The sequence below is a fragment of the Phalacrocorax aristotelis genome, chromosome 6 (genome assembly GCF_949628215.1).
Source record: "Phalacrocorax aristotelis chromosome 6, bGulAri2.1, whole genome shotgun sequence".
NCBI lineage: Eukaryota > Metazoa > Chordata > Aves > Suliformes > Phalacrocoracidae > Phalacrocorax > Phalacrocorax aristotelis.
Genome location: NC_134281.1, coordinates 40738085 through 40763745, shown reverse-complemented (window position 1 = coordinate 40763745; position 25661 = coordinate 40738085). Strand labels below are relative to the sequence as shown.

General features: G+C 41.3%; 3 protein-coding genes across 6 annotated transcripts in view; 1 reads left to right on the top strand and 2 right to left on the bottom strand.

Moving 5' to 3' along the window:
• Window positions 1-63: 63 nt before the first annotated feature.
• INSL5 (insulin like 5) lies at window positions 64-4541 on the bottom strand. The gene is made up of 2 exons (XM_075097336.1): window positions 1694-4541; window positions 64-342 (listed from the first exon to the last, which is right to left on the bottom strand). The coding sequence occupies exons 1-2, from the start codon at window positions 1956-1958 to the stop codon at window positions 101-103; spliced, it is 507 nt and encodes a 168-aa protein (XP_074953437.1). The 5' UTR covers window positions 1959-4541; the 3' UTR covers window positions 64-100.
• DNAI4 (dynein axonemal intermediate chain 4) lies at window positions 4488-24898 on the bottom strand. Of its 3 annotated transcripts, XM_075097325.1 has the most exons (17): window positions 24733-24898; window positions 24011-24173; window positions 22988-23178; window positions 20799-20908; window positions 20418-20574; window positions 18800-18939; window positions 17476-17634; window positions 16792-16986; window positions 14676-14926; window positions 12478-12564; window positions 10608-10759; window positions 9377-9534; window positions 9058-9179; window positions 8252-8350; window positions 7373-7599; window positions 6418-6571; window positions 4488-4642 (listed from the first exon to the last, which is right to left on the bottom strand). In XM_075097325.1, the coding sequence occupies exons 1-17, from the start codon at window positions 24765-24767 to the stop codon at window positions 4598-4600; spliced, it is 2445 nt and encodes an 814-aa protein (XP_074953426.1). In that variant the 5' UTR covers window positions 24768-24898; the 3' UTR covers window positions 4488-4597. The 3 variants fall into 3 exon arrangements, with proteins under 3 accessions (XP_074953426.1, XP_074953427.1, XP_074953428.1); XM_075097326.1 differs by lacking the exon at window positions 16792-16986; XM_075097327.1 differs by lacking the exons at window positions 4488-4642; window positions 7373-7599 and having other exon boundaries at window positions 6424-6571.
• The window catches only part of MIER1 (MIER1 transcriptional regulator), a 42813-nt gene continuing 42045 nt past the window's right edge, over window positions 24894-25661 (top strand). Inside the window, exon 1 of one of the 2 annotated variants that reach the window (XM_075097330.1) lies at window positions 24894-25199. The gene's annotated coding sequence lies outside the window, so the exon portion shown is untranslated. The remainder of the gene's footprint in view (window positions 25200-25661) is intronic. The other variant, XM_075097331.1, reaches the window with a different exon arrangement.

Below are 25661 nucleotides of genomic sequence, written 5' to 3'. Positions count from 1 at the left end.
CTACAGTTAAAGAATACAACTGAAATAATTGTGGTTTATGTCATGATTATTTTAATGCATGGAAGTTGTAACATTGAACCTTGTCGGTATCTGCTGCATTTTAGCACAGGGAGCTGATCTCTCTCTCACTGCAGCCAATGCTGCAGCAGGATGTGGTAAGCAACTTGGCCACTTCACGCTTTTTTAGTGTAGACATTTTTCTGGTGTGTTTTAAGTCTTGCTCTGTCTCAGGCTTGATGTTGCGGATTTCTTTGCTGTCAATCTCCAGGCTCTGGTCTGTGTACATCGAGGAGTCGGCATAACCGTTGTTCTCTTGTGAGAAAGGCAGGAGATTTTCACTCTCTGTTGCATGAAAATTAGAAGTTAAAATTAGAAGTCATGGAATTGTGAGTTGTTTAAAGTATTTATCTTTACTAGAAAGACAGACCAGCCTACAGCCAGGGAGCTGAAAATATTACGCTCTGTATTATTGATGTGAACAACCGAGATGTACCAGATCACTGACTTCTCACCGGAGCAGTATTAAAATAGATATGCGAGGTATACATTCTGTTATTAACATGTTAAAAAAACAGTGATTTTTTTTATTTATATTGAAGAGAGTTCTCTGTAGGAATAGTTGCCTTATCAGTCTTACACTGACACATTTGCTCTGAGGGGTAAAACCATGGTTTGATGTGTCAGTGGCACTTGAGCAGTGTGTTAACCTGGAACTGCTCGTGGGTTTCATGAAATGCAGATGCTATGTTAAGGCATCAAATACCCCACAATTTCAAAGCTCCTGGATGCTCCCACTTAAATTACACTTGTGATTCGTGTGCATTTTAAATACTGCAGTACAACTGGGCACTGCCCTGTGGAGTTTATAGAGGTATAGTAGTTATCTCGCTTAGTTTAGCAGTGGGGATTTCTCCTTTAACAGACTCTCAGGTAGGGTGTTGCAGGTGGCACCGCTTTTTATGTCTGTTCAAAGCTGCTGCTGCAACAGAATTTTCAAAAACAGCAGATGTTACTGCATGCAAAGTGTAGAAAGCCTCTGTTCCTGTCATCTGCCTCATTTATTTTATCTTTTTCTAGTTATTTCAACCTATTAAAAGTACAGATTTCTAGCAGTGCATGTAATGGCTGAATTTTCTCTTATCTAAAAATGTTCTAATAAATAATACATATAACACCATGTGAAGATATTCAAATTTCAGAGTATATATTTGACATACTATAATTTTAATTATTCTTAGAGTAAGTTTCTGGTTTCTAGTGGGGAAGGAGGGATGTGCTACTGAAGACAATGGTGAAACTTGCATTGACTGCAGCAAGACTTGTCTCTGACATTTAAAATGTCATGGCAGACATTTTCATTGATAGCCTCAGGCTTAACTCATGGTTCCTCAGAATGACTTGGAAAATCCTGATCTAAATGTTATTTATTTAGCAAAATAACACACTGAGCTAAGCCAAGCAAGCTGCAAGGAAACAAAAAAAACCGTAAAGTTGCACCACTGCACTTGCTGTCTGACAGCAAAGCCCATGCTGTTCATGCCTGAGATGCACCTGTTTAGGGGAGAGCAGAAACCGAAGGCACAGCTCTACCCGTAGGTACAGCCTGCAGGTGATCTGGTTCTTCCAAATCCCCTCGGATTTAGGCACACCTTGCAGGGGGTGATAAGCCTGTAATGCATTAATTAGTACTTACCAAACAGGTAGTGATAATCAGTCAAATGCCTTTTCCACCGAGAGCTGCCGCAGGTGAAGACGATGGCTCTGACAAAGTCTCTCCCGCAGAGCTTCACGGTGTTTCCTTCACCTTTTCCTCCACGTGCCACAATCAGGAGAGTGAGCAAGGCCAGCACCAACACTGTGCCTCTCATTCTGCAGATGTGGTGCTTCAAGGCTGGCTGTCGGCAGGGCAGAAGGGATCTGCGAGGCCGAGGTGGGGAGTTCTGCTGAAATCCTCTCATTTATACTGATGGCCCTTCCGCTCCACTGAGTAACGGCTCATTCTGAGAATGACTTAATGTTTGCTAAAAACAAGTTAATCACTTGTTTCTGGTAATGTTTTAAGTGCTTTGGGATTTGTGCTGGGATTTTGGTCAGGTATTAAAGACTTCTTAACACTACGTAACTGCTTTACTGTAGGAACACATGTAGTATAACATGTTTATAGGGTACAGGCTTAGATCAATACCATTAATGTGTATGTTCTGCAAAAATGAAAGGGTGTTTATTACATGACTTGTAGATAATGGGTTTTGTCTCGGTGTTTCTCACACAGCTGTGCTACTGGAGCCTGTTGCCCAGTCATGCCTGTTACCCCAGTTTAAGAAATGTCGGGTCTTTTTCTGTTAGTGATCCCAAACTAAAAGGGAGTTAACAACATCCAGTGATGTCTGCAGTTGTGTGCCTCAGTTCCCTATGACTTGCTCTCTTGCCAAGCACCCCCTTGTCAAGCTGGCAACTGCAAATGCTTCAGAGGAACCTGCTGGTGCCAGGCAGTTGCTCACAAGAAAATCACACACTGAGGGGGTTTCGTGGCAAGTGTTGGCATCTAAGCCTGCAAACACCCTGCTGTGGTTCCTTGTGTGCTGCATGATAGGATGTGTTCCTGCAGCACACAGAGCGTTTGAGCACAGCGAACTCGCCGTAACAAACTGCACAGAGCAGTGCAGTTGTTTGACGGCTTGCGTCCATAGGTATTTGCCTCTCAGATACCTGGATGCAGTGAAGTAGCGCCAGTGCAGCTGCACAGCTCATGTGTCTCTGCAGTGGGGCCTGTGGATGTGGCCCTTGTCCAAAAAGTCATAGAAGAGAGGGAGATGGCTCTGAACAAAGCACAGATCGGCATCCTGACCATCCTATTCATTTCGATAATGCCCGAAAGACAGAACTGGATTCACTGAAGCAGTGTGGAGCAGTATTACTGTGCTCTGGGATCAGAGGTTAGTAGATCGATTATGCTGCCATGGATGTTGTTGGCTGCAGTTGCTGTAAGCTTCTATAAAACATTCTTGCAATAAAATGCCTCAGGGAGAAAATGTGTCAATTACGAGGTCAGAAATTCCATGTTTAAGAAAAAATACGTGAGGGATTTGGAGATCTTTAGCACTTCCTAGCACCACAAGTGTTTTCCAGCACCATAATGTTACAGTTAATTAGTTTACATGATGTGCAGCGTGAATTACGATGTGTTACGGCCTCGAGAGAAAGCTCGTTTTTTACCAGTAGCATCAGTAAGCAAACAGTCATGACCACCGGTGGAAAATATATGGTGTCTTTTGTTCAGATTTGTAATAATGATTAACACATGATTCACCTTAATGGGTGTCTGTCTTTGAAATGCACAAAGATTAATTTTATGTCAAGGGTAAGCTTGCATGTTCACTGTAAAATGTGCAGAACACAGAAGGAAGTGAATGTTAATGCATCACAAATGATCTTTAACTTCAGTGATGTGTTTAAATGTTGGATGTTTATTGTCAGGCTAATGAGAGAGTCTGAACATTCTGTATCTATAAAATCCATGTCTCGCTACATAATGCTTTCAAGAGCAGGCAGCTATTGCCTCTGCCGGTTGGCAGGCAGAGCCCTTTACTGCCAAGCTCTTGTATCGCTTAGCCCTGCTGCACTGATCATGCAATAGGGCTGTAGCCTAGATCTTATTCTTAATTACTCATCTATAGAGATGCTCATTATTTCCTGTGAGCAGTCAGTCTCTGAAAATCCTCTGGGACGCCACCGTCCAGCTGCTTGGCTTGCTGGGTGCTTTTTTTCTGTTTCTTCTGATCTGCCCCCAAAAAAGACAGCCTAGACAGCGAACACGCCTGCTTCCAACCAGCAACATGGGCCTGAGCAAGCATGCCCAACAGCTTTTGGCTCTCCAGCTGCTGAGGGTGGGCTAGGGGAGGTGGTGAGATCTCAAAAAACACAGACCTGGCTTCCAGAGCTACAAAAGTCAATCCTTGCTCCAGGATCACACTGTTACCTCATGTGAGGAGCTTTCAGGAAAGTGTAAGTGTGGAATAGAGTGAATCTAAACCGCAATTTTACATTATTCTAATTTGTCAGGGAATTAAAAAGTTGGTCTCTACTTTTGCCTGGTGTGGGATGATCTGCAGCTTGCAGGAACAACTGGTGCCACTCAAAGCTCAGCTTTCACCCTCAGCAGTGGTTTATGGGATGACAGACAAGATAGATGTGATGAAAAGTCCATTCATTTACTGTATGATTGCATGGGAAGATATAGACTACATCTGGTAAGGACTTAGGCTGTATTATAGAGTGGCCTATACAGGAGGTGATTTTGGCATTTTTGCTGAAGGAGAAAAGAGCTTGGCTGAAAAAACCAAGGAGAAAATACCCAAGGAGAAAAGATTATGGAGACTTCTCTATTACCTTATCTGTATTATAGGGAAGGCCAGCTGTGTGATTGTCTAATGAGGGAGACTTCCAGGGGAAAATGTACAGCATTTGAAAGAAGTTTCTAACCAGTATGGTTTCAAAGAGAAATTTTAATGATTGAAAAAGAATAAACTGTTTATGTTAATACTCCTATGTCTTTCTTGCTGTTTACTGACTGAGAAGTGGTATCATTTAGCTACTGTTAAATAGCTACAGCAGGACCAATTATGTCATGTAAGGTATCAACCTGTAAAACAAGAGGGAAAAGGAGAGCTGTATGACAGTGTAATTGCAGTATAAGACATGCAATGATCCAAAATTCATATTACAAACTGAGAACAGAATTGCTTGTGCAGTGAGCATCCAGAAAGCAGGCTAAGGTAATTTGCATTATGTCAGATGATTCTTCTCTGTAGTTCTGTTAATACTATGCTTACCTCTAAAAATGCTCCTTGAAAATAGCACTTTTTGGCAGGCCTGTTTGGATTGCATTTGTAGCATCGTATTTAGCATTGTACAAACATCTCTTTTGTTTATAAAGGAAATTAATTTTCAAGATGATACATGTATGGTAGCTGTACTTCAGTGTGATTGCCCCTAAAGTAATTGTCTCCCTTTAGTGTTAGCTGTAGTATGGACCCTGTCATGCTAACTCTTCTAAGAAATTGCTGTTATCAGAAGAAGGAGTGAAAGAAAAGGAGGATGCTGAAAAGCGGGGCTCCCTCTAGCTAGTGAGGCTCTGTGACTCAGTTACCAGTTATGCCACGTGCCCAAAGTTTGTGAAATTAAGCACTGATATTTTTAGTCCAGTTCTGGTGACATAGCCAGGAAATTATCCCTATACTCTTACTAACTGAAGAACTACTCTGCTTAGAGGACTTGGGCTGCTTCATGGTGATTCGTAGGAAAAAAACCCACTAATTTTATTTTTGAAGTTTAACAACAATGGCCTCACTTTTAGTTTTTAAAGGAAATATCTTTTTGCTCTGTGGTCTACAGCACTTGGCAAATGAGGCTGGTAATTACCAGAATTCCTAAATGTAATGCTGACAATTGTGAATTATTAATGCTTAATACCCTAAGAATGAAGGTTAGATTAACATCAGCATTTTCATTCTGTCCAACTTAAGTTCAGTGTTTTGCACCATGTAACTCAGAAGGGATTTTAAGAAGTACCAGTCCCACTTTACAAAGTGGGAACCCAAGCCCAGTAAGCCAAAGCTACTTGCTGAAAGGCCAAAGGGAGCAGGGCAGTTCGGGGCTGCAGGCCGCCTGCAGATAGATCCTGGAGGGAGGATCCACCTGGTGCTGGAGTACCCAGGGTGGCATCAGGATTTTGTATCACAGATCAGGCAAGGAGGGCCCAGTGGGGCTTTGGTATAAATTAGCACTGATTCACGCAAAAGTGGACAGAAGGGATTCACAGTTGACATCAGTCAACTTTTATGATGCTGTTGAAACAGAATCTATGCAATGGTGCAATTGGAAAGGAACCTAGTTGTAAGGCAAGTCAAATTCTCTCGTCATCCAGGACAGAAAAGCCCTCACTAGGATAATAGTGGCTTCTAAAAGAGTGAAGACAATACGGAGCCAAAAGGCTACTGCGTTTGCCATCACCAGCAAAGTGAGACTATCTTGGTGGTGGCCAGGAGAGGGCACGTTGTTCCTGCACTGTCAGCAGGTAAGGGCATTCTGCCAAACACAGTCACCTGCAGACAACTGCATTTAGAGGAAGCTCCACCTTCCTGCCCTTGCTGCGAGTGTCCCTCTCAAATCCAGCTGTGGTGAACCTCTGGATCTGCAATCAAGTGAAACCTAAAGTTCGTCATTGACTTAACTGTTCCTGAAGTTGTTAGTGGTATGGCATGCAAAAGAGCAGGAACCACCTCAGGTTTTAATGTAATTCCACCTATTTCAATATTTATTAGCCAGATCTTTAACAGAAACTCCACCCTGAGGAATGAAGTACCAGACAAGCCTGCAGGCCTCGGAGGACCACCACCTTTTCCTAGTGAATCATACCTTATTACTGTTGGGAGCAGCCAGGTTCTGCAGCTCTAACACACTGACTTCTCCTTTACTGTCCCCTACGAGAAGGCAGTCGGTGGTCTTAGCAAAGAGTACAGATGTGAATTTCACTCTTGGGTTGGCAAAGTAAGAGATCACGGGGTACAAGCTGCAACCCAACAGAGGCAAGAATTAATAGGTAGCATTGCATTTGCCTGAGTACACTAACATGTAAAGTCTAGCAGTAATGCAGGCCTGATAAATGTGCATATTTTATTTTTTAAGTTCTAGATTAACTCAAAAACTAAGAAGTGAGGCAGTGTTTTGTTTGGTCTCTACCAGAACAAAAATCCCAGCTGTTATTAACTAAGATACCATGGTTGCCTAAAATCTGTCCTATTCCTTAATATAGGGGGGTAGGGGCTGAGGGAGGGTTAATATTTTTATTATATGAATAATTTGATGCTTGCTACCACAAGATTTGGTGGGCCTCCTACTCCACTGCTGGCTTCATGCTGTCATAAATACTAAATAGTACAGCCCAGCGGTACAAGGGCACAAAGTAAGCTGCACATGAGATGTGCACCTACTTTACAGTAACGGGAAAACATAAGAGGTATCTGAAATTCTGACCATCTTATCTTTATAAAAGGTCCAAAGTAGCTCGGTTTTGTTATTTTTACCTTTTAACTACACAAGTGGTAGAATCTATGATTTCTGCAGGGGAAAAAAAAGAGCAGTTTTACCCTTTATCAGTTCCATAAGGCATTCACCTCCCTATAATCACAATTCTCTGGTAAATACCATCTGCTTTTACAAAATAATAATTTAAAAATGCATTACTTTCAATAACTAAGAAAGCAAATGGCATGGAGCTGTCATGATCTAATAACAATATTGATTAGGCAATAATGTGTATTCTTTGTGCCATCAAGTTTCAGAATCTTCTTTGAGAAAAGTAATTACTTACGTGCTGACACTAAGATCCCAAATTTCTACTCTGCTTTCATTTGCTGCTGCAAATATAAAGGCTGATTTTGGAGACCACATGATGTCATGAACAAAAGCAGTGGTGGAACTGAAAGTTAAAATAGGCATCTGTGAATCCTGGTGCCATAAAATGATGCTCCAGTCTGCCGAGCAGCTTAGGAACATGTCAGTGCTGAATGGATTCCAAGCAACTTTGTACACAGGACCCTTGGTGTTTGGGAAAAAAACAAAAAAAGAACTTTGTGTTATTCTAGAGCTACAGCCTCACAGGATGATTTTTAATAGTGACCTTTCATGGAAAGCCCTGACTCTCCTCTGACCTTCATAGCAAAACTAGCATTGTGTTATGTGTACCCCTAGAAAATTAGGATGCAGCAGAAGTGATAAGACAGAAGAGATCTTAGGAATAAAAAGCATTCAGCTGATTCTGTCCATCCACCAGTTGTTAAGAGAAGCTGATGCTGAAAGACCAGCTTCTTGGATGAAGCAAAGACTTTAGAAAAAAAGAGGTGCTGTTGAAGTTCTGCCATCTTTCGCTCAGAGGTAAGACTATTTAACTGTGGTTTGCAGGGCAATCATATTAGTGATTTTCTTAAAATAAAGGCAGAGATAAAGCTTTAAAACAGTTTATGGTACAAGTTTTAATATATTACTTCGTAAAAAAAAAAATCCCTGTGGCGTAGAAAGTAATCCTGCAAGACTGTGATGCTTTATGCTATGGGAATTCATTCCTAATATAAGAAAAGTTTAGGTTTCTTATGTTGCCGATATTTTGTTTAGTAAATATAAGCAAACTATTACATTTGTGAACTTAACTGAACAGCCTCTGCTGTCATTACTCTTTCTATGTATCACTCACCTTATGGCCTCTGTATGTCTCTAGAAACTGCTCATTGCACAAACAAGAACACTTGTGGATATGACCCTCTTCTGTTCCAGCAAGATAAAAATCAGTATCCTGAAAGAAAGGTAAATGTAGCCTAAGTTGGATTAATCTATTTATCACTCATCCAAAAATCTATAATAGACTGGATGAGTTTGGCAGAGACAGTCCTCTGAAGAACTATGGTGGAGTTGCCAGGATGTTGTGTGTTGGTCTGCTTGCATGTGTGCTGCAGAGGTGTATGTGCAGGAGATATAGCGGTGCCAGAATGTGTCAGATTTGCTATGTGTGTTCTCCATCTATGCAGAACATATGCTGTGATTTTTGACTCCTGAAAATCTCAGACATTCCGCGCTCCACATACGTAAATGCACGAATTCTTCACATGCTCTGACAACAAAATATTCAGCTGCATAAAGAGGATAAGCGGAGTCGTCTAAGTCCTAGACTCGGGAGATGTTGAATAGTCAAATTCTCACTGATTTTACCAGCACACAGAGGAAAGCTACCCTAGGATCTGGCCCAAAGCAAATGTGAGTACCATGGCTGAAATTATACTGTTGTTCACATACAGGGATCACTTGCTTGCTTTACCGTATCATCTATTTTGGGTAAAACTGTTATTAGCTAAGAAGTCATTTGTTTCAGAACTAAATATGCTTTAAATACCAGTGCCAAGTCCCAGGCTAGCGCATGTTAAAGTAGCTCCAGCTGAGGATCTCACCCCTGCTGCACAGTTTTCCTGGATAATACTTTAGCCAGGATGGACTGTTTGAGCCTACCTTTGGATGGAAGTCAAAGCACATTCCAGCTGCCTGTCGAGATATCAGAGCTTCATTTTTCCTTTCTTTCTCACCTGGTAGTTTTTTCTTCTTGCTTTCTGTTCGCTGTATTTTCATCAGATCTGTGCAAATAACGAGTTTTTGTCAAACAGGTATGTGACAGTGCTATGAATAACTCGTGCTTCTTTGGAATGATCAGCAGCTCTTAAATGTTTTGTGCATGATAACTGTCATAAAGAATGTCACCTGAAATAAAATGAAGCAGCTGCAATTTCAGGTATTATCCCCCTGCAGAAAAGCTGCAGGGGAAAATGCTTACCAGTGCAATCTAGTCTTTTCTGTATAAGCCACTCAGTTATTCGGCCATCTGCTGAGATACAGATTAATCTCTCTTTTTTGCCATCTCCTGTTGCACCTCTGTCCTGTTCCACCCACCTCAGTTGCCATACAGGACCTGTATGTTTGTTTGAGGATTCACTGGGACAAAAGATGCACATGATAACTCATATATAAACAAAGACAAGACAATATATTTGAAAAATAATTAACCTTCCACTTTGTAATGAACATCTTGTCTTATGACAGAAATGTTGTTCAGCTTTTCTTAAAAAAAAAAAGAAACCTGAACATTGGCTGTTTTCTCCAGGAATTTTTTTTTTTAATCAAACATGTTTGATATTTAGTTTCGTGGCACTGTTTATGTGCTGACACACCTTTCATTGATACCTGAATCATGAAATGAATCTGCAACTTGTAGGAGAGCGCCCTAGGCCTGGGGAGTCGCCCTTAAGGCAAACAGGTCCCCGATCACCCCCACTATCTCATTTTCTTCTTAATTCCTGCTTATCCCATTCCTATTCTCATGTTCTTTCCATTTTTGGTAAGTGGAATCAGTGAGAAAACACCAAAAGCTACCACTGGTCTCCCATTAGGATTTATTATCTGGGGTGGGATTGTCTAGTTAGTTAGTACATGGGGTACAAAAAGATACATGGTGGTAACTTCCTGCATTTTCATAAAAATTCAGAGCGTAGTACTCATTTGTCCCACCTTTCCAACGTGGGGAACTCACTTTGTGAGCACAGCAACAACGCAGAGAGTTTCATACCCCAAATAAGGACCAGTGGCATTAAAGTAATGTAAGCATTTATTGACAGAAATAAGAACAGAAAATGATGGTAGTGCAGAGGGAGAAAGGCAGTGTCTGAGGATTTGGCTCTGTCGGTGTGAATAGGTGGATGGGAAAAGTCTGGTTAGCCCACTCTGGCCCTTCCAGGCATTTATGCGCTATCATAAATTTTTGTGTCTGCAGTTTTGCTCCAGAAACTTCTAGTATTTGAAAATATTGTTTATGTAGGCATTTCCAGTCAAAACTGGAAGATACTGACAAAAGTTGGAAAAGAAAGAATTGTGCAACATCCCTGAGCATTCACAAGCCTTACTTATCAGGACTGTTGCTCTTCCCTCAGCTTCTCAGTTGTGGATATTCTTCTATTTGTTATTTGCTAAGACATGACCAAGGTGGAGGAGACGGGAAGTCACAGCCTTACCTGCTGTCCAAAAGTGTGGCGTTGTTACAACTCTGTACGTTATAGATTGCAACAGAACCATTGTACATTCCAACTGCTAAAAGATTCGGGCTTGCCATAGAAAAATCCAAAGCAGTAACACCGTGCTCACACCGGAAAATACGCTCTGGCCACTGACCAGTAGAAAAATACAAGAATGCTTTAAGTTAGTGTCTTAATTTACCTTGGTCTTCTCAACAGTGGATACTAAATTGCCAGGCTCTGCTGGAAAATTCAAGTGCTGATGACCATAGTGACTACTTCTAGAGAGAAATTAGGTACTATGTTCTAAATGGTTCAGTTTATTTCTTGCTGCCACTGATAAAATTAGGAAAAAATAAAGACTATGCAGAAATATTACATTGTCAAATAAGTTAGATGGGCCTACTCCAAATCAAATACCTAAACATCAAGTTGTCTAAGATTCAGCTATATGAGTACAGTGTGGGGTTTTTGTTTGATCTGTTTTTTTTTTCTTTTTAAAACAAACTTGGAATTTTGGAAAATTTCTCCAGTTGTTTTCTATCTTGTAATGTGAAGGTAAGTACCTTTCCAATTACAGAAACTTAGCTGAAGATAAAATGCAATCTAGTGTACCTCAGGCAATCTGTAAACTGCTATTTTCATGTTATTTCCTCTATGTAACCAAAGAACTGATTCAGCTCTAAGATTAAATCCCTAAAGTCACTGCACTGAGCTCTTGAAAAGGGAACCAGTAGAGTGTTAGTTTGCAAAGAACTGTATTTCTGTGTGTATGCCAGAGCTTAGTTCTTAATGTTAGGCACTTGAGGACTACGGTGGCGTCAGGAAATCACAAGAGTATTTGATTTTGTTGATGTGATAAATATGCATCAACGACTTGAATCTGCATGATTTAAATTAGTCTAATACACAATTTTGGGCAAGTGAAGTTTGTAGAACAAATAAAACTAAAGTTGTGTAATTTGACGGCAATCAGGTGATTTTTGCTGTGTCGCTTTGTAACTGACATTTCCAAATTTTTTTTAAAAAAATGGCCTGTTAGAAAAGGATCACTTTTCAGATGGATATGTAAAGGTGTAAATATTACATCTATGAAATCCACTGTCTTTTTGACAGTTTTATGAGAAATTAGATTAGATAATTATATTTAAATATATATAGTTTTTCCTCCTTCAGCCTAACAGAATTTCATGGTACAACAGAAAAGGGATTGGAAAGGATAATCCTTAACTTTAAAATACAGATGTTCTCTGTAGTGGGAGTTTGGAAGTATTGACCAAATGGTCTATAGATTTTGAAAAAAAAAGGTAAGTATATTTATTTTCACATTTGCTGTGCTCAAGACTCTTCCATTCTAAAAAATAATTTCTACACACCTGGGTCTACCCATGGTAATAATGAAACAGATTTACAGTCTTGGGTAGATCACCCTAGGGATTGGAAATGGGATAGAGAGATCTGCATTGCTAAGTTGCCTAGCATAGACTGGTACTTCCTGAGAGTTGTAATCATCTGTTAGTTGTTTGGTGGCCTGTGTGCAATGAATTTAGTTCCTGTGAACAGATGTCCATGTTACCAAACCAACAGTACAGTCAGCACCTCTGTTGGAAGTGTCAATTGAGAGGACGGACAGGCACAGAACCTAAACTGCTTCCTACAGACACTTTCTTTGAGTCAAGATTGAAGCACATTCCTAGGTACTGCAGTCAGAATCGATTTTTCAGATATGTGTGGTCTGGGCTAGCAAATTCAACCTTACTGGCTAGGTCTTGCTTTTTGAAAGAGGAAGAGGGAAATAAATACAGCAGAAATAGTATAGCAGAAAAATGCATTGAAGAAAAAGAAAGAAAACAAACTGGCTGCTCATTACCATAGGGTTCTTCAATGACCAACAGCAAGCCAAGCCTTTCTTCTGTTCTTTAAAATCAAATGCTCTGTAACCAACAGCTAAAAGATCCTAAAAGCACAAGTTAATAGATATATCTCAGTTTAACTTGAAGTTCAGGTGTATATTTTTAAAAGGCAACTTTCTGCTAACAGTGACTCTCAGTGCAAGGTCTGGAAAAATAATGCTTAGGTCATATGCAAGTAGAATAACACAAAAGAACACAATTTCAGAATCTCTAGAATACTGGAAACTGGTTCAACTAAAAGTGCATTCATAGCCACTATCTGTTGTATTTGCAGTCCCCCCTCCCTGGCTACCATAAAAATATGTCCCTTTCCAGAGAGGAATATATTCTATAACCGTATTTTAATTTGCAGTATTTATGGAATACATAACAATACTTCTGCGTTTCTCTCTCAACGTTAGCTGTACAAGGAGCTTCAGTGGCCACTTCAAACTCCTAGCTTTTAGCTCTCCACAGTGGGGTCCAATGAATTCTGTTCATTCCATAAGTAGAAGAAAGAACAGCAACAAGACTTCAGTCTTCAACTCGATTAATTTTTTTCCTATACACAACAAGTAGTTTGTGAAACAAACACTTTAAAAGTAGGTATTTGTTTGCCCCTATAATTCTAAGACTGAAGTCTACAAATGTGTCCAACTTTACAATATTTGGGGATTTGGTGTACTAACAGTATGAAATGGTCTTTATTTTCTCTCTTTTTTTCCCCTTGGGGCAATATTACTGGTTTTATGTTTCTCATCCTCACCTGCTTTTTACCTTCCTTCCATTCATTATTTTTTGTTGTGGCCATAAGAGAGCTCTGTTGGAAAAACTGAGCCTTACATTACTCTGAAAGTAGAGATGTCTGAGTCATTCTCACCTCCACTGAAACAAAATTAAATAAACTTGGGCCAGCTGCTCAGAAATCTGTGCCTGTTATTATGCATCTTATCCTTAAAGTTTGATTATTTTATTGGGAGACTACTGTTAGAAACAGTATCTAAACTATCATGAATAAACTCCATCAATGGTGATAAAGTTTGGTAGTACGGGTTTACATTTCAACTTCCAATTGTATAACAGACCAAGTCGATTATCTTAACATTGTTCAGGTGTCCGCCCATTGTAAACTGGACCAATTAAATTAAATTCTGGACCAATTAAAGCTATTGTGATACATTTGTAGGAAAATCCTAGTGCAGATGTCCAACATGTAGAATAAATTAGCAATATTGTTATATGGAATGACAAAGTACAGAGAGTGGAATGCAAAGATAACCTACCCCAGTTGGTAGGTTGGTACCAGCATTCCCCAGTATCAATACAGGCTGGGGGATGAAGAGATTGAGAGCAGCCCTGCAGAGAAGGACTTGCGGGTACTGGTGAACGAAAGGCTGGACACGAGCGAACAATGTGCACTTGCAGCCCAGAAGGCCAACTGTATCCTGCGCTGCATCAAAAGCAGCGTGGCCAGCAGGTCGAGGGAGGTGATTCTGCCCCTCTGCTCTGCTCTGGTGAGACCCCACCTGGAGAGCTGCGCCCAGCTCTGCAGCCCTCAGAACAGCAATGACATGGAACTGTTGGAGCGGGTCCAGAGTAGGCCACAAAAATGATCAAGGGCTGGAGCACCTCTTCTATGAATAAAGGCTGAGAGAGTTGGGGTTGTTCAGCCTGGAGAAGAGAAGGCTGTGGGGAGACCTTATTGCGGCCTTCCAGTACTTAAAGGGGGACTATACGAAAGATGGGGGCAACCTCTTTAGCAAGGCCTGTTATGACAGGATAAGAGGTGCTGGTTTTAAACTAAAGGAGGGTAGATTTAGACTGGATATTAGGAAAACACTTTTTACTATGAGGGTGGTGAAACACTGGAATGGATTGCCCAGAGAGGTAGTAAATATCCCATCCCTGGAAACGTTCAAGGTCAGGTTGGATGGGGGCTCTGAGCAACCTCATCTAGTTGAAGATGTCCCTGCTCACTGCAGGGGGGTTGGACTAGATGACCTCTAAAGGTCCCTTCCAACCTAAACCATTCTATGATTCTACCTGACTGTAGTGATGAAGCCATCTCTCTTAAGATCCCTCCCAACAAAGTACACCAAAATCAGGAATTTGTTTACACCAACAATTGCTTATACCATTTTGTAAACAGCTTAGAAGAAGTGATTTGTTAACTCACTGGGTTTACTTTGCTCCAAGCCATACAGCTCACACTGTGACCGTTAGTTAAATCACATACATATGACCACAGCCGTTCCAGTCTGGGAGGTACAATATCTTCTGGGATTTTATTTAGATCAGACAGAATTGATGGGTCAATTAATGCTTTCTTCTGCTCTTCCTTATCCTCCTTTTCCTTGTTATGCACTTCCTGTTTAGCTTCTTTCACAGCTGCTGCTGTTCCACTGGTGTCTGATGTAACATTGGGATCTAAAATGCACAAATATGGTAGAGTCTGAGGAGTAACATTTCAGTTATCTAACTTCAGTTATTCACATCAGAAGAAAAATTTGCCCTTTCAGAAAATATTTTGCAGAAAAAAAAAAAAAAAAGAGTGAAGATTTGAGGTATTAAGGTATCCTGACTTCTAAAACTGTGGCTAAAATGTTGATATGGAAACAGAAGACGGCTGAATCAGGCTGTAGTGTGCCAGCTATGCTTGAAGTGTTCAATGAGTGAATTTAGATACCCAGCAACAAGTTATGAATTTATGCTCACCCCCCCCACCAGGAATGTTTGTAATTTGTCATATTTAAAAATTATTTTAGACAAGGATTTTTTTCAAGTTAGATGCCAAATTTTAAAGAGCCACACTTGGGCACTGATGCTGTAACACTGTAGCTAAGTTACATGATGCTGTAATAAGTTGCTTGTTACTTGGGAAAATGTAGTATAGACCATATTTTTAGACTGCGTTTGCTAAGTATTTTTTTGTTTACTCACCCCTTTATTTTATGTAATGTGCAAATCACAAACTGATCTCAGATCACTGTTAACAAAATAAGAACACAATAACTGCCATATTATCGGAACAAAAGTCCTGCTGGCCAGTATTGTGCTCTAGCTGTAGCTAGTTTCTGAAGAGTAACAGAATATAACAGGTTCATTGCCTGAGAAACTGAAACTCTCTATGACACTGTCGTGGGTCAGCCCCAGTCAGCAGCTAAACACTACGCAGCTGCTCGCTCACTCCCCCACCCCTGTGGGGTGGGGGAGATAATCAGAAGAGCAAAAGCAAAAAAATCCCCCAACTTGTGGGTTGAGAAAAGAACAGTTTAATAATAATAATAAAAAATATTGATTATGATAATAATAACAATAATGATAATATAATGAAAAGGGGAAAAGGAAAAAACCAAAACCACAAAGGATACAACCGCTAACCACCTGCTGACAGATGCTGCCAGTCCCCAAGCCACAATTGCTGCCTCCCTCCCCCGGCCAGCCCCTCCCAGTTAACATACTGGGCATGACATTACTTGATAAGGAATATCCCTTTGGCCAGTTTGAATCTGCTCTCTCAGCTGTGCCCCTTCCCCTCCCAGCTTCTTGTGCACCCGGCAGAGCATGGGAAGCTGGAAAAGTCCTTGACTAGTACAAGCACTACCCAGCAACAACTAAAACATCGGTGTGTTATCAACATTGTTTTCATACTAAGTCCAAGGCACAGCACTGTGCCAGCTGCAGTGAAGAAAATCAACTCTATCCCAGCTAAAACCATGACAGGCACAAAGAGGTACAATACAATAAAAGCCATGTGAATCTACCTTATTTTTTTTAATCGCTGTGTTACCTTGGAATGCCTGTAAAAGGTAAAATATTACTTAGCACTTGGGCCCAGGTAATGCCTCCTGCAGTCTCCAATGAATATACTTTATGTTAGACACTGACCATCTATCAGGCTAAAACTTCTGTTTATCATCAGTCACCTTATAAAATATATTTTAAAAAAAGACTTGTAAAAGACATTCCAGTACAAAAAATGTTGGAGAAGTAGCGGAAATAAATTTGTCAGGAAATAAATTTGACTAATATTTTGAGTAAATCTCAGTTTGTGGTGATAAGGGGAGATGAGCCAGCTCAGAACTCACTTATTCAATTCCTCCACCAAGTATGGTAGGGATGTGTGTTAAGCTGTAAAGTCCATGTTGACATCTCATAAACTCTCCTTTCCTTTCTCTCTTTTTTAAATGACTCGCCGTCTGTAAAGACATTCAGTGAGGGACATAATTCCATGGCTTTCAACAGTATGCAAAACCTTGTCCTGAAAACAGGGTAGCCAAGAAGAAACAAACCTATAAGGACAGGAAACTGCCGATAAGCTGCAAGTTTGGGATGAAAAATATTCTCCATTAAAATCCTCTCCATGAAAAATAAATCCTGCTGAAAGTTTTCTGATGTTAATATAGCTGCTGAATGGCATTCTGCCTCTTCATGGTTTCTGGCAAGGACAGCACTTTCCGAAATCACTATAGAAGACGTTGCGCTGCCTGACAACAGATAATATGGGAAAAAAACAGTTTTAACATAATAATACTTTGCACATAAAAGTCAAGGGCATAAGAAGTCTCCGCTTCCTTCACCTGCAAAAAGCATAGAAGAATCTAGCATCATTAAAAAATATTTACACTATTAATTTTTTCTTGCTTTAATTTTGTTTTCTTTTATTGATCAAATACTCAGTATGATGAGATACTGGAATCTCATCACAGTTGGTGATTTGCTTCTACCGTCTGAAGTAAGTTAGTACCAGCAAACTTTGTCACTGATTATATCTTTATTTAAGATCGTTTATGACGGCATTGTACATAAAAGGTCTTGGTGCAGACCTATCCAAGATTCTTTGGCAAACTCTCTTTCAAGTGCCAGACAGGCAGACCAAGCATTTTCCTCATGTAGTTTTCACCACACAACATAGTGATATGCATGGTTTAGAAGGATGAAAACACAGCAGAAATGTAAACCTGGTAAAATGTTACCTCTGTCAGAAGAGACAGATGTAGTCTGATTGTGCTCTTTAGTTGTATGAAATTTGCTGCTTTTCTCAGTTGTTGCTCCACTACCTTCTGCTTTTGACGAAGGTTCTATTTCCGATACGTTAAATGAATCATACAAGTCCCAGGAAGTGACCATCATCCCTAGAAATTAATTACACTGTATTATACAAGTCTCTTGTTTCAGTACGTTATTATAAAGGACTACATACAGCTGAACAAAGATTTACTTTTTGTACTGCACTCCCAACTGTTCGTCAGAGGGGCTTTGTAACCAACTGAGCATCGGACAAGGCTGTAGCAACAGCTGTTGCTACAGCTGCAGCAGCTACATCATGGTCTTCTGGGTGTGTGGCATCCCTTCAGCAGGGCCATCTCCCAGTGAAACAATGTTGTGTAACCTTGCCTTTGTGTGCTCAGATTTTCAGACATAGGTTGGAATGAGCCCTGCTGATGCTCAAGGCACACACAAAAAGGGAAGATATGTTTTCAAGTAAGTTTAATATCTATTTTACTACTTTTTTTCCCCCACTAATTTTACGTACACTAATGAACACAAAGAAAAAAAGTTTGAAACAGCATTCCCCATAGTTTTCTTTGTCCTCCTACACAAAAAATGTCCATAATGAGGCAAAACTCAGCACGCACATCTAAAATCTCGCTGTTCCTCTACAATTTTTTTAGAGCATTAAGGTTGACCGTTTTGTAAAATTGCATCTATCTTTTGAGACTGTCAAGATTTTCTGCTTTCCCCAAGATTGTAACTCTCATAATAGAAATAGAAAAAACCATCACTGAAAAGTTATGGGGAAAATAAGGGAACTGTATCCTTTCATATTCCAAGAGCATAGCTGAGTATTAGGTGACGTTCTGCCTCCTAAGAAGCACACTATGCTTGCAAAGTGCTGAGGCAGGCAGGACGCAGCAGCTCTCAGCTAGTGTAAAGACTATTTTATTGCAATGGCTCCAGTGTACCAGTACCAACATTCAAGTTTTAGGAGGGGCAGAAAAGGCCACCACAAATCACACTAGCCTGTCTGAACTTAAAGCTCTGGAAGTGAAAGTTGAGGAAACATCTTCTCCTGCTTAGAGATGGAAGAAAGAAAAAACCCCTTTTATCAGTATCCTGCCTGTGTGCGGGGAGTCTTCTGAGGTCCCACAATCTAGCTGTATGCTAGCATTTTCCCAAATAAATATTTAATAAGTAAACTGAATGTAAAAATAAACCCAACCGCTAAGGGTACAATGTAGTAAATGAGAGCCTGTTCTTATTAAATACTCTTTCCTATATGGTACTCAGAAAGTTTACCTTTGTCTTCCATGATGATTTTGTCACATTGTACGTCTTTGTTCTTTGTGGCTCCATTAATGGTTTGCATCATTTTTTCTACATAGCGATCATTACCAGGTCTATTTTTGCAAATGTCAACATAAATCCTATTCCGCGCCCTCAGAAAAAAAAAAAAAGTACCCTGACTTTCTGAAAAACATTTGCATTTGAATTCTTAGTGTATTTAACCACACGTTGAACAGGAGAGGATACCCCATGTCATGAATTTACTGCTCGGGTTTTTTTTTGATTGCTAGATTTTATTTCACTCTATATATCATCTTCAGTAGCTATTTCTGACCTTGTGATGCTGTTCTAAAACAGAAATGGCCTGTAGAAGTAGCCATCAGCAAAAATACCTACTCCAACTACATTTGCACTTCGGTGGAATTCAGAGTTCAGAAATATGTAGCTCTCATCACATGGGAGTGAAAGGCAGTGCATCTAAGAGACCAAAAATGAAACTAGTACATTTCTATTTCGTTCAGCCCTCAGGTTCTACAGGAATGGTCAGTGGGAATTGTGAAAGTTTTTCTATTATTTTGGTTTCAATAGTCAGATTAGTCAGCAGACATAGATTATACCCCGCCTTAGTCCACCAACAGGTTGCCGTGCTCAGGAGGAGTCACTGTCTGTTGCTATATACAGTTGGCAATATGTGCTGCGTACACCAGCTAAGTCTGATTCATAGGATGCTCTTCCTCTTCCTTCTTCCCAAAAATCACACCAGTGTGATTCCCAGACAGTGGGGGGTGGAGTCCTACCATGAATTTTGTGTGTATACTAGCAGAAGAAACTCACTTATCTAAGTTGTTTGACTTGCCCACTGCAGTATGCTGCACCTCAGGCTTTGGGGCTTATGTCTACAAAAGCTGTGTGGCAAGTCTATTAGTCTGACATCTGTCAGAGGAGAATTTCGCTGCACTCTGTCCCAGTCAGCTCCTGGGAGTATGGGAGTAAGCTAAAAAACTATGTGTTCTGGGTTAACTCCCTACCAAAGTTCATGGTAGTCCAGGGAGGAGACTCTGAAGTGGAAACACACTAGATGCAACTAAGGAGAGACACAATATTTTAACAGGCAAGGTCACTTGCGGTGGGGTGAGGTTTTTTCTAGCTAGGAGCTCTGTGAAGAGCTTCAGAGGAAGCCAAGGCCTGCCTAGATTGTTTATATCTTTGTTATTAATAAATGATTAGCTGTAAAGCTACACACAAGAATCAGTGCAGAGGTTTGCAGTTTCTTACTGTTTTCATTAAAATTAAGTTGTGTAATTCATGTATACCACACTTCTCCATCTTCTCTTTCCCCCATCCGTGTGTGTTCTCTGGTCACCATCCCCTGCTTTTGCTAATCTGACTTAATTTATCAGTGACAGAGGGTATGAATTTGATAAAGAGGATGGAATTGCAAGGAACTTAGGCTGTCTTGTCAAAAGAGAGACTCAAGCCCAATATGGCTTTAAACAAAGGTGAAATGACACATTGTAGTAGTCAGAACACTGCACCTGCGTGTGAGCAGCCTGTTCAGGACTCTGTGATCAGCAGAAATTGGGTGTGCGGAGCATACTAGATGTATGTACACAACTACCAATATACATACAGAACTCTTCCAGCATCTTCTGATTCTACAGACACCACAACAGATGGCATATCCAATATCCAGATAGTGTCCGTCTCTGTTAGGTAAATATCCACTCTTCTATCTAAGTCTGCTTTTGTCAGTTCTTCATTTACCTCCTCTTGCCTCACCTGCACAACTGAAAAATTAGATGAGGTTAACAAGCGAGACCCTTCCTGCTCTAAATTTAAAAGAAGACAAATTAATTCTAAAAGTATTGTAATGATCAGGAGCCAAAACTTGTAAGGTACTGAGTTCCTTTGAAGTGCTGGGCATCTCACATCCACTGACTGCAGTGTCTCACAAACCACAGCGCTCCAAAGAACAGTTTAAATCTATAATTATACAGTGTATGTTCTTTACCAGATAAGCTAACGGTTGTGTCTTGTTGAGAGCCAGGTTCTAGTATTTCATCTAGTATGGACTCAGTTGTTGATGCGTTTGATATAGATGTACTGCTGCTTCCATATGTCCTTCAGTAACAAAGAAATAAACAGAAATATTATGTGAGAGTCCAGATGTCAGTTAGCAATGCGCTACAAAAATAGCAGCGTTGTTATCAGGATAAACCATGGAAGACTGTAAGAGCACATACAGCGATGCTCGCATTGTAAAAGAAGTCATAGAAGGCTTAGGAAAGAAAATAATGAAATGGCTTGAAAAAGACTTAAAAAGGAAGAATTCTTCTGACAGCATAGCCTGAGGCATTAGAGAGCTGATGGAAAAGAAGCTATTGAGCTCTCAGATTCATTGTTACCACATAATAACATGAAGTGTTGGCTACCTACTGTGTGATAACGCATACCCACAGATAGCACTGTTCTCAACCAGACTTTAGATCCTTTGGTATTTTGCATGTGCTGAAATGTCTCTGAAATGCACAAGAAACTCACGTTAAGGGATTAGCTTGTTACAAAAGAAATTGGTAATGTTCATGGAAGGGATGGTTGTGATAACGAGAAGTAAAACTCAAAACTTATGTATAGTTGGGAGGTTTGTCAGCAGATTTTCTCCTCCTCAAAAGCTAAGTGTGAGCAATTACAAATATACCAAAGGCATTTGAAAAAGACAGTTTTTTAATATTTGTATTTAAAACTAAAGTTAAATAATTTCATTTTGTCTTTTAAATGAAGAGCTCTTGTCTCCAAAAAGGATGCGTTTAATTTTTAGGAGATACTTTGTATTTTTAAGTCATTTTTTGTAAATATTTTTTTGTTAATATCCCTACCTCTGGGATTATCCTTTATAACAGCTAGCCTAGGAAACATGACAAAAAGGTAGTTCTCAAAGAGCAATCTCTTCTCAGAAATCACAATGGCATTAACTTTGCCAGAGAAAACAGTAAATAACGCTGTTCTTTAACTTGTATTTTTTTTCCAGTGCTGAGTTTACTAGCCTTTTAGTCCCGTTGACTAAATAAATAGCATCTCCTTCCATACAGTTTGAATGTGTACACACCATTGGATAAAGTGATGTCGTTCATTATTTTTCATTTTAAACACAAATAGATATTTACCTTCTTTTGTATGACTTAATTGAATTTGTCAGACTGAAGATAAAATGTCTTAAGTCCATTGACTTTGTTTATTCCCTCTGTACTGAAGGTTTGTAAATTAAAGCTAGTAAGTAGTAAAATACATAATTTAGCAGTTTTAACTCAAAAGTTTTTGTATAAGAACATTTTTTGAAATGGACACATAATCACACAGAGGTAACTTGCTTAAACTAGCTTAAAAGAGAGGATTTTTTGTTATCAATATTTTGATATTTGAACTGAGTCAAGTTTGTAAAAAAGATTGTCTGTACTTAATAAGTATCATTAAAACAGACAAAATACTTTAAATTTGTAACTCTTCAGTGAAACCAGGCCTTTTGTTTCCAAAGTATTTTTCCATGCTCACAGCTAAGTAGATATTTATATATTCCAGTTTTTGAAAAAACAAGCTTGGGAAAGACAGACAGCATCTGAAGTAGCTCAAGGTAGTATATTAACGAGCTGCAAATGCCCTTTTTCAGCTGTACGGCCTTGTTCAGACAAGACGAACACAACCTCCTCTACCTTTAAGACAGTGTTTTGCCACAGATCTGTGTATAGGGTCTATCATAACTTTGTATGCAGGCCTAACCACTACAAAACCTGCAGTTTGGATGCCCATATTTTTTAACTGTCAGGTACTCATCACCATCTCTAAAAATGGTCCATTCTGTTATGTTACATAAAAAAATGGGGTTTAGGAAGAAGAATTTGAATAAAATTAGAAATAGCACAGCAGTGTGTGCTGCAGTCTGCTTTCACCTGTATATATTAGCATTTCAGCAGTAGTTCTGACATAGTCAGTCACAAGTACTGACAAATTCCATTTATTCTTTTTGTTACTATTCCTCTAATTTTAAATGATAACTATGACTGGCAAGTTTCTGTATTTTTGACACCAGGACTATTAGCCCTGCACGATTATTCCAGCCCCCAGCCTCTCTGAAGAGCAGATGTGTGGCCACTGCAGGGTAGGAACCTTGGGAGACAGGATTTAAGAGACAGTATATTGACTTACCTTGAGAACGAACCTAAACTAGCATTCACTCCTGATGTCTGATGCATGGAAAAAGAAGAGAGAAAAACAGATCCTGTGGCCCCAAAGTAAGCACTTGGTACTAAGACCTTGCCTTGCTTGGGTAGAACAGTACTTGGATCTGAATGGAAGAGTGGATGGGGTGTCACATCCTTTCCTTCATCATCAAAAACCTGAAGAAATATTTCAGTAATGATAATAGTTTCACTGTGTTCCCAAAATAAGTGACAGTGATGACACTTGCAACATTTTATGTTATCTGGAACAAAAAGAAGACCCTGATCCAGACTGGAACCTGACAGAGCAGATAGGTAATGTCTCTCTGCAACTGATGCCTAATATACACCAGGACAGGGGGGTGAGGGGGGTTGCATCCCTACTTTACCTTTAGGTTTCAGCCTTGAGAAGGCTGTCACCTTTGCCTGGGACTTCTTTGGAACTCTCTTTATAGAAATGGCTGCAAAATATCTGGAAAACCTACGTTCATCTCACTATCAGAGCCACTTCTTCTTGGTCAACCCTGTTATCTTTTCTGGCTCATTTATTCTATAATGATACCAAGAGTGGCTAATTGATTGTAACTACTCATGCCAAATTAACAGTAGAGAGAAAGTAACAAAACAGTTATGCATCTTTTTTATTATACTGCTCAAAATATTTTATTGTAAGAATGTATTTAATAAGGTCCTTAAACAATTCTCAGATTATGTTATGGGAATCTTCTATTGTTTAGGTAAAGACATTCAGGTCCTACAGTCTACATATCTCATGTAGATTCATAAGCAAGTAGTTGTCAGATTTTTTTTCTCGCAGATTGTTTTTCGACACTAATCATCATTATTTCAGAATGGATTAAACTCTTGGATGATCTTTTTCCACAGCTCTTTAACTTCAGACATACCTTTTCTTTCCTCCTCCCTCTTGCATTTCCTTTCTGACAACTTCTTAACATCCACAATAACTCACATTTAAAACTTTTTAGTAAGAGTGTAAATGGCTTCTCACCCGTATGGCATACTTGTTACCCACGAGAGACCCCCTGTCCACAGCTTTGCCATCAGAAGTCGTGGATTGGCTTCTGCAACTTGCTGCTCTATTTGCATAGATGCCACTTACGATGCTCGCCCGTCTTTGGCTGCCACAACTTGCTGCTGATCCTTGCCTTACCCTGAAATCAGCCGTAGAAGTTCAGTTTCAATCAACACAATACAAACAACAGAGTACGATCGCCAAATTACTTCTCCCTTAACGTTCATGAGTAGTTTAAAAGATGTAACCATCCACGGTGATAATCGTGAAATAACGGAATTCCTTCAGAAAATCTCCGTCCAGCTTCTGAGGAGGCTCTCTTAAGCGGTGATAGGAGGAGCGAGGCAGACAGGGGTGGGGGCAATGCCTGCTATAAAATCAGAGCCTAAAAGACAGATACCAATGGATTTGGTTTTCCGGGCCTAAGCTTACAAACGCGAACTGATGTGGCAATAAAGGGGTGAGAGATGCAGTCTGTGGCTGCGAGCGGGGCCGGTTACACCGGCAGGCTGTCACGCTGCCGCCGCCCGCCCGCCTCTCTCTTCCTCCCTGCCGGCCTGCCCCCGCCCGCCGTGGCTGGAGCCGCCTGAGGGGAACCCGCGCAGCAGGCCCCGAGCCGGGACAGCCCTTGCGCCGGCTGCCCGCGGGGACAGCGCTGCCGGGGACCCCCGCCCTGCCCCGCCCCGCCGGCCACTCACGGAGGAGGCCGCCGGCCGCCGCCGGGGCCCGGCATGGCGGCGACACTCGGCCCGGGCAGCGCGTCGCGCGGTAACCATGGCAGCGGGCCCTAAGGCGCGGCGCGGGGATTGGCTGCCAAGGACGGCGCCGCCGATAGGTCGGGCCGCGGTGCGCGGGCTGCGCTCTCTCCCGCGTCCGGCCGCCTGAGGAGGGACCCCGCGCCTTGCCGCGGGGCCGCGGCCTCCTCGTCCCCGTTCCCCGCTCTGTGCCCGCCGGGGCCGGGCCGCCGAGAGCCCGCTTCGCCTCGCCCCACGCCCCGGGGCGCCCGCCCCTCGCCCGGGCCGGGGCTCCTCCCATGCCGTCAAGGCCGCGGCAGCCCCCGCTCCCCCTTTGTCACTGAAGCACAAAGGTCCTCGGCGGCGCGGGGAGACGGGAGCTCCCGCTGTCCCGCCGTGAAACTCGGCCCCGGTGGCGGGGGTCGGGGCAGGTCTGGGCTTCTTTTATTGGGGGGGGGGGGGGGGGGGGGGGGGGGGGCGGGGCGGAAGGTGTTAGGTTTGGGTTTGGTTTTTTTTTCCCCTCGTTTGCTTGAGTCAGCAAAGTTGCATGCGTGGGAGCTTTGCTTTCGGCATCGCCCCACGGGGACCATTTTTGAGGATTTAAAATGCATTTTATTGGAACAACTGGTGGCAGAGGAGCGGCTCCTCAGAGAACTACAGGTCGCAAACGGTCTGTGCGCCTCTGAAGAGGGAAGAGCAGGAGCTGGCGGCCTCCCAGCTTAGCCCCCTCTCCAGGCCGGTGGAGACCCGAAGCGGGGGGAAGAGCAGAGGCAGGCTTTCCCCCAGTAGAGGGGGCGGGCAGGATTTTCCAAAGTATTTAACAGACCGTAGCGTCCACATTTCTAAGACCAATTGCAATGCCAGACTTCCGGATCAGGAGCTCTCCCCTTTGC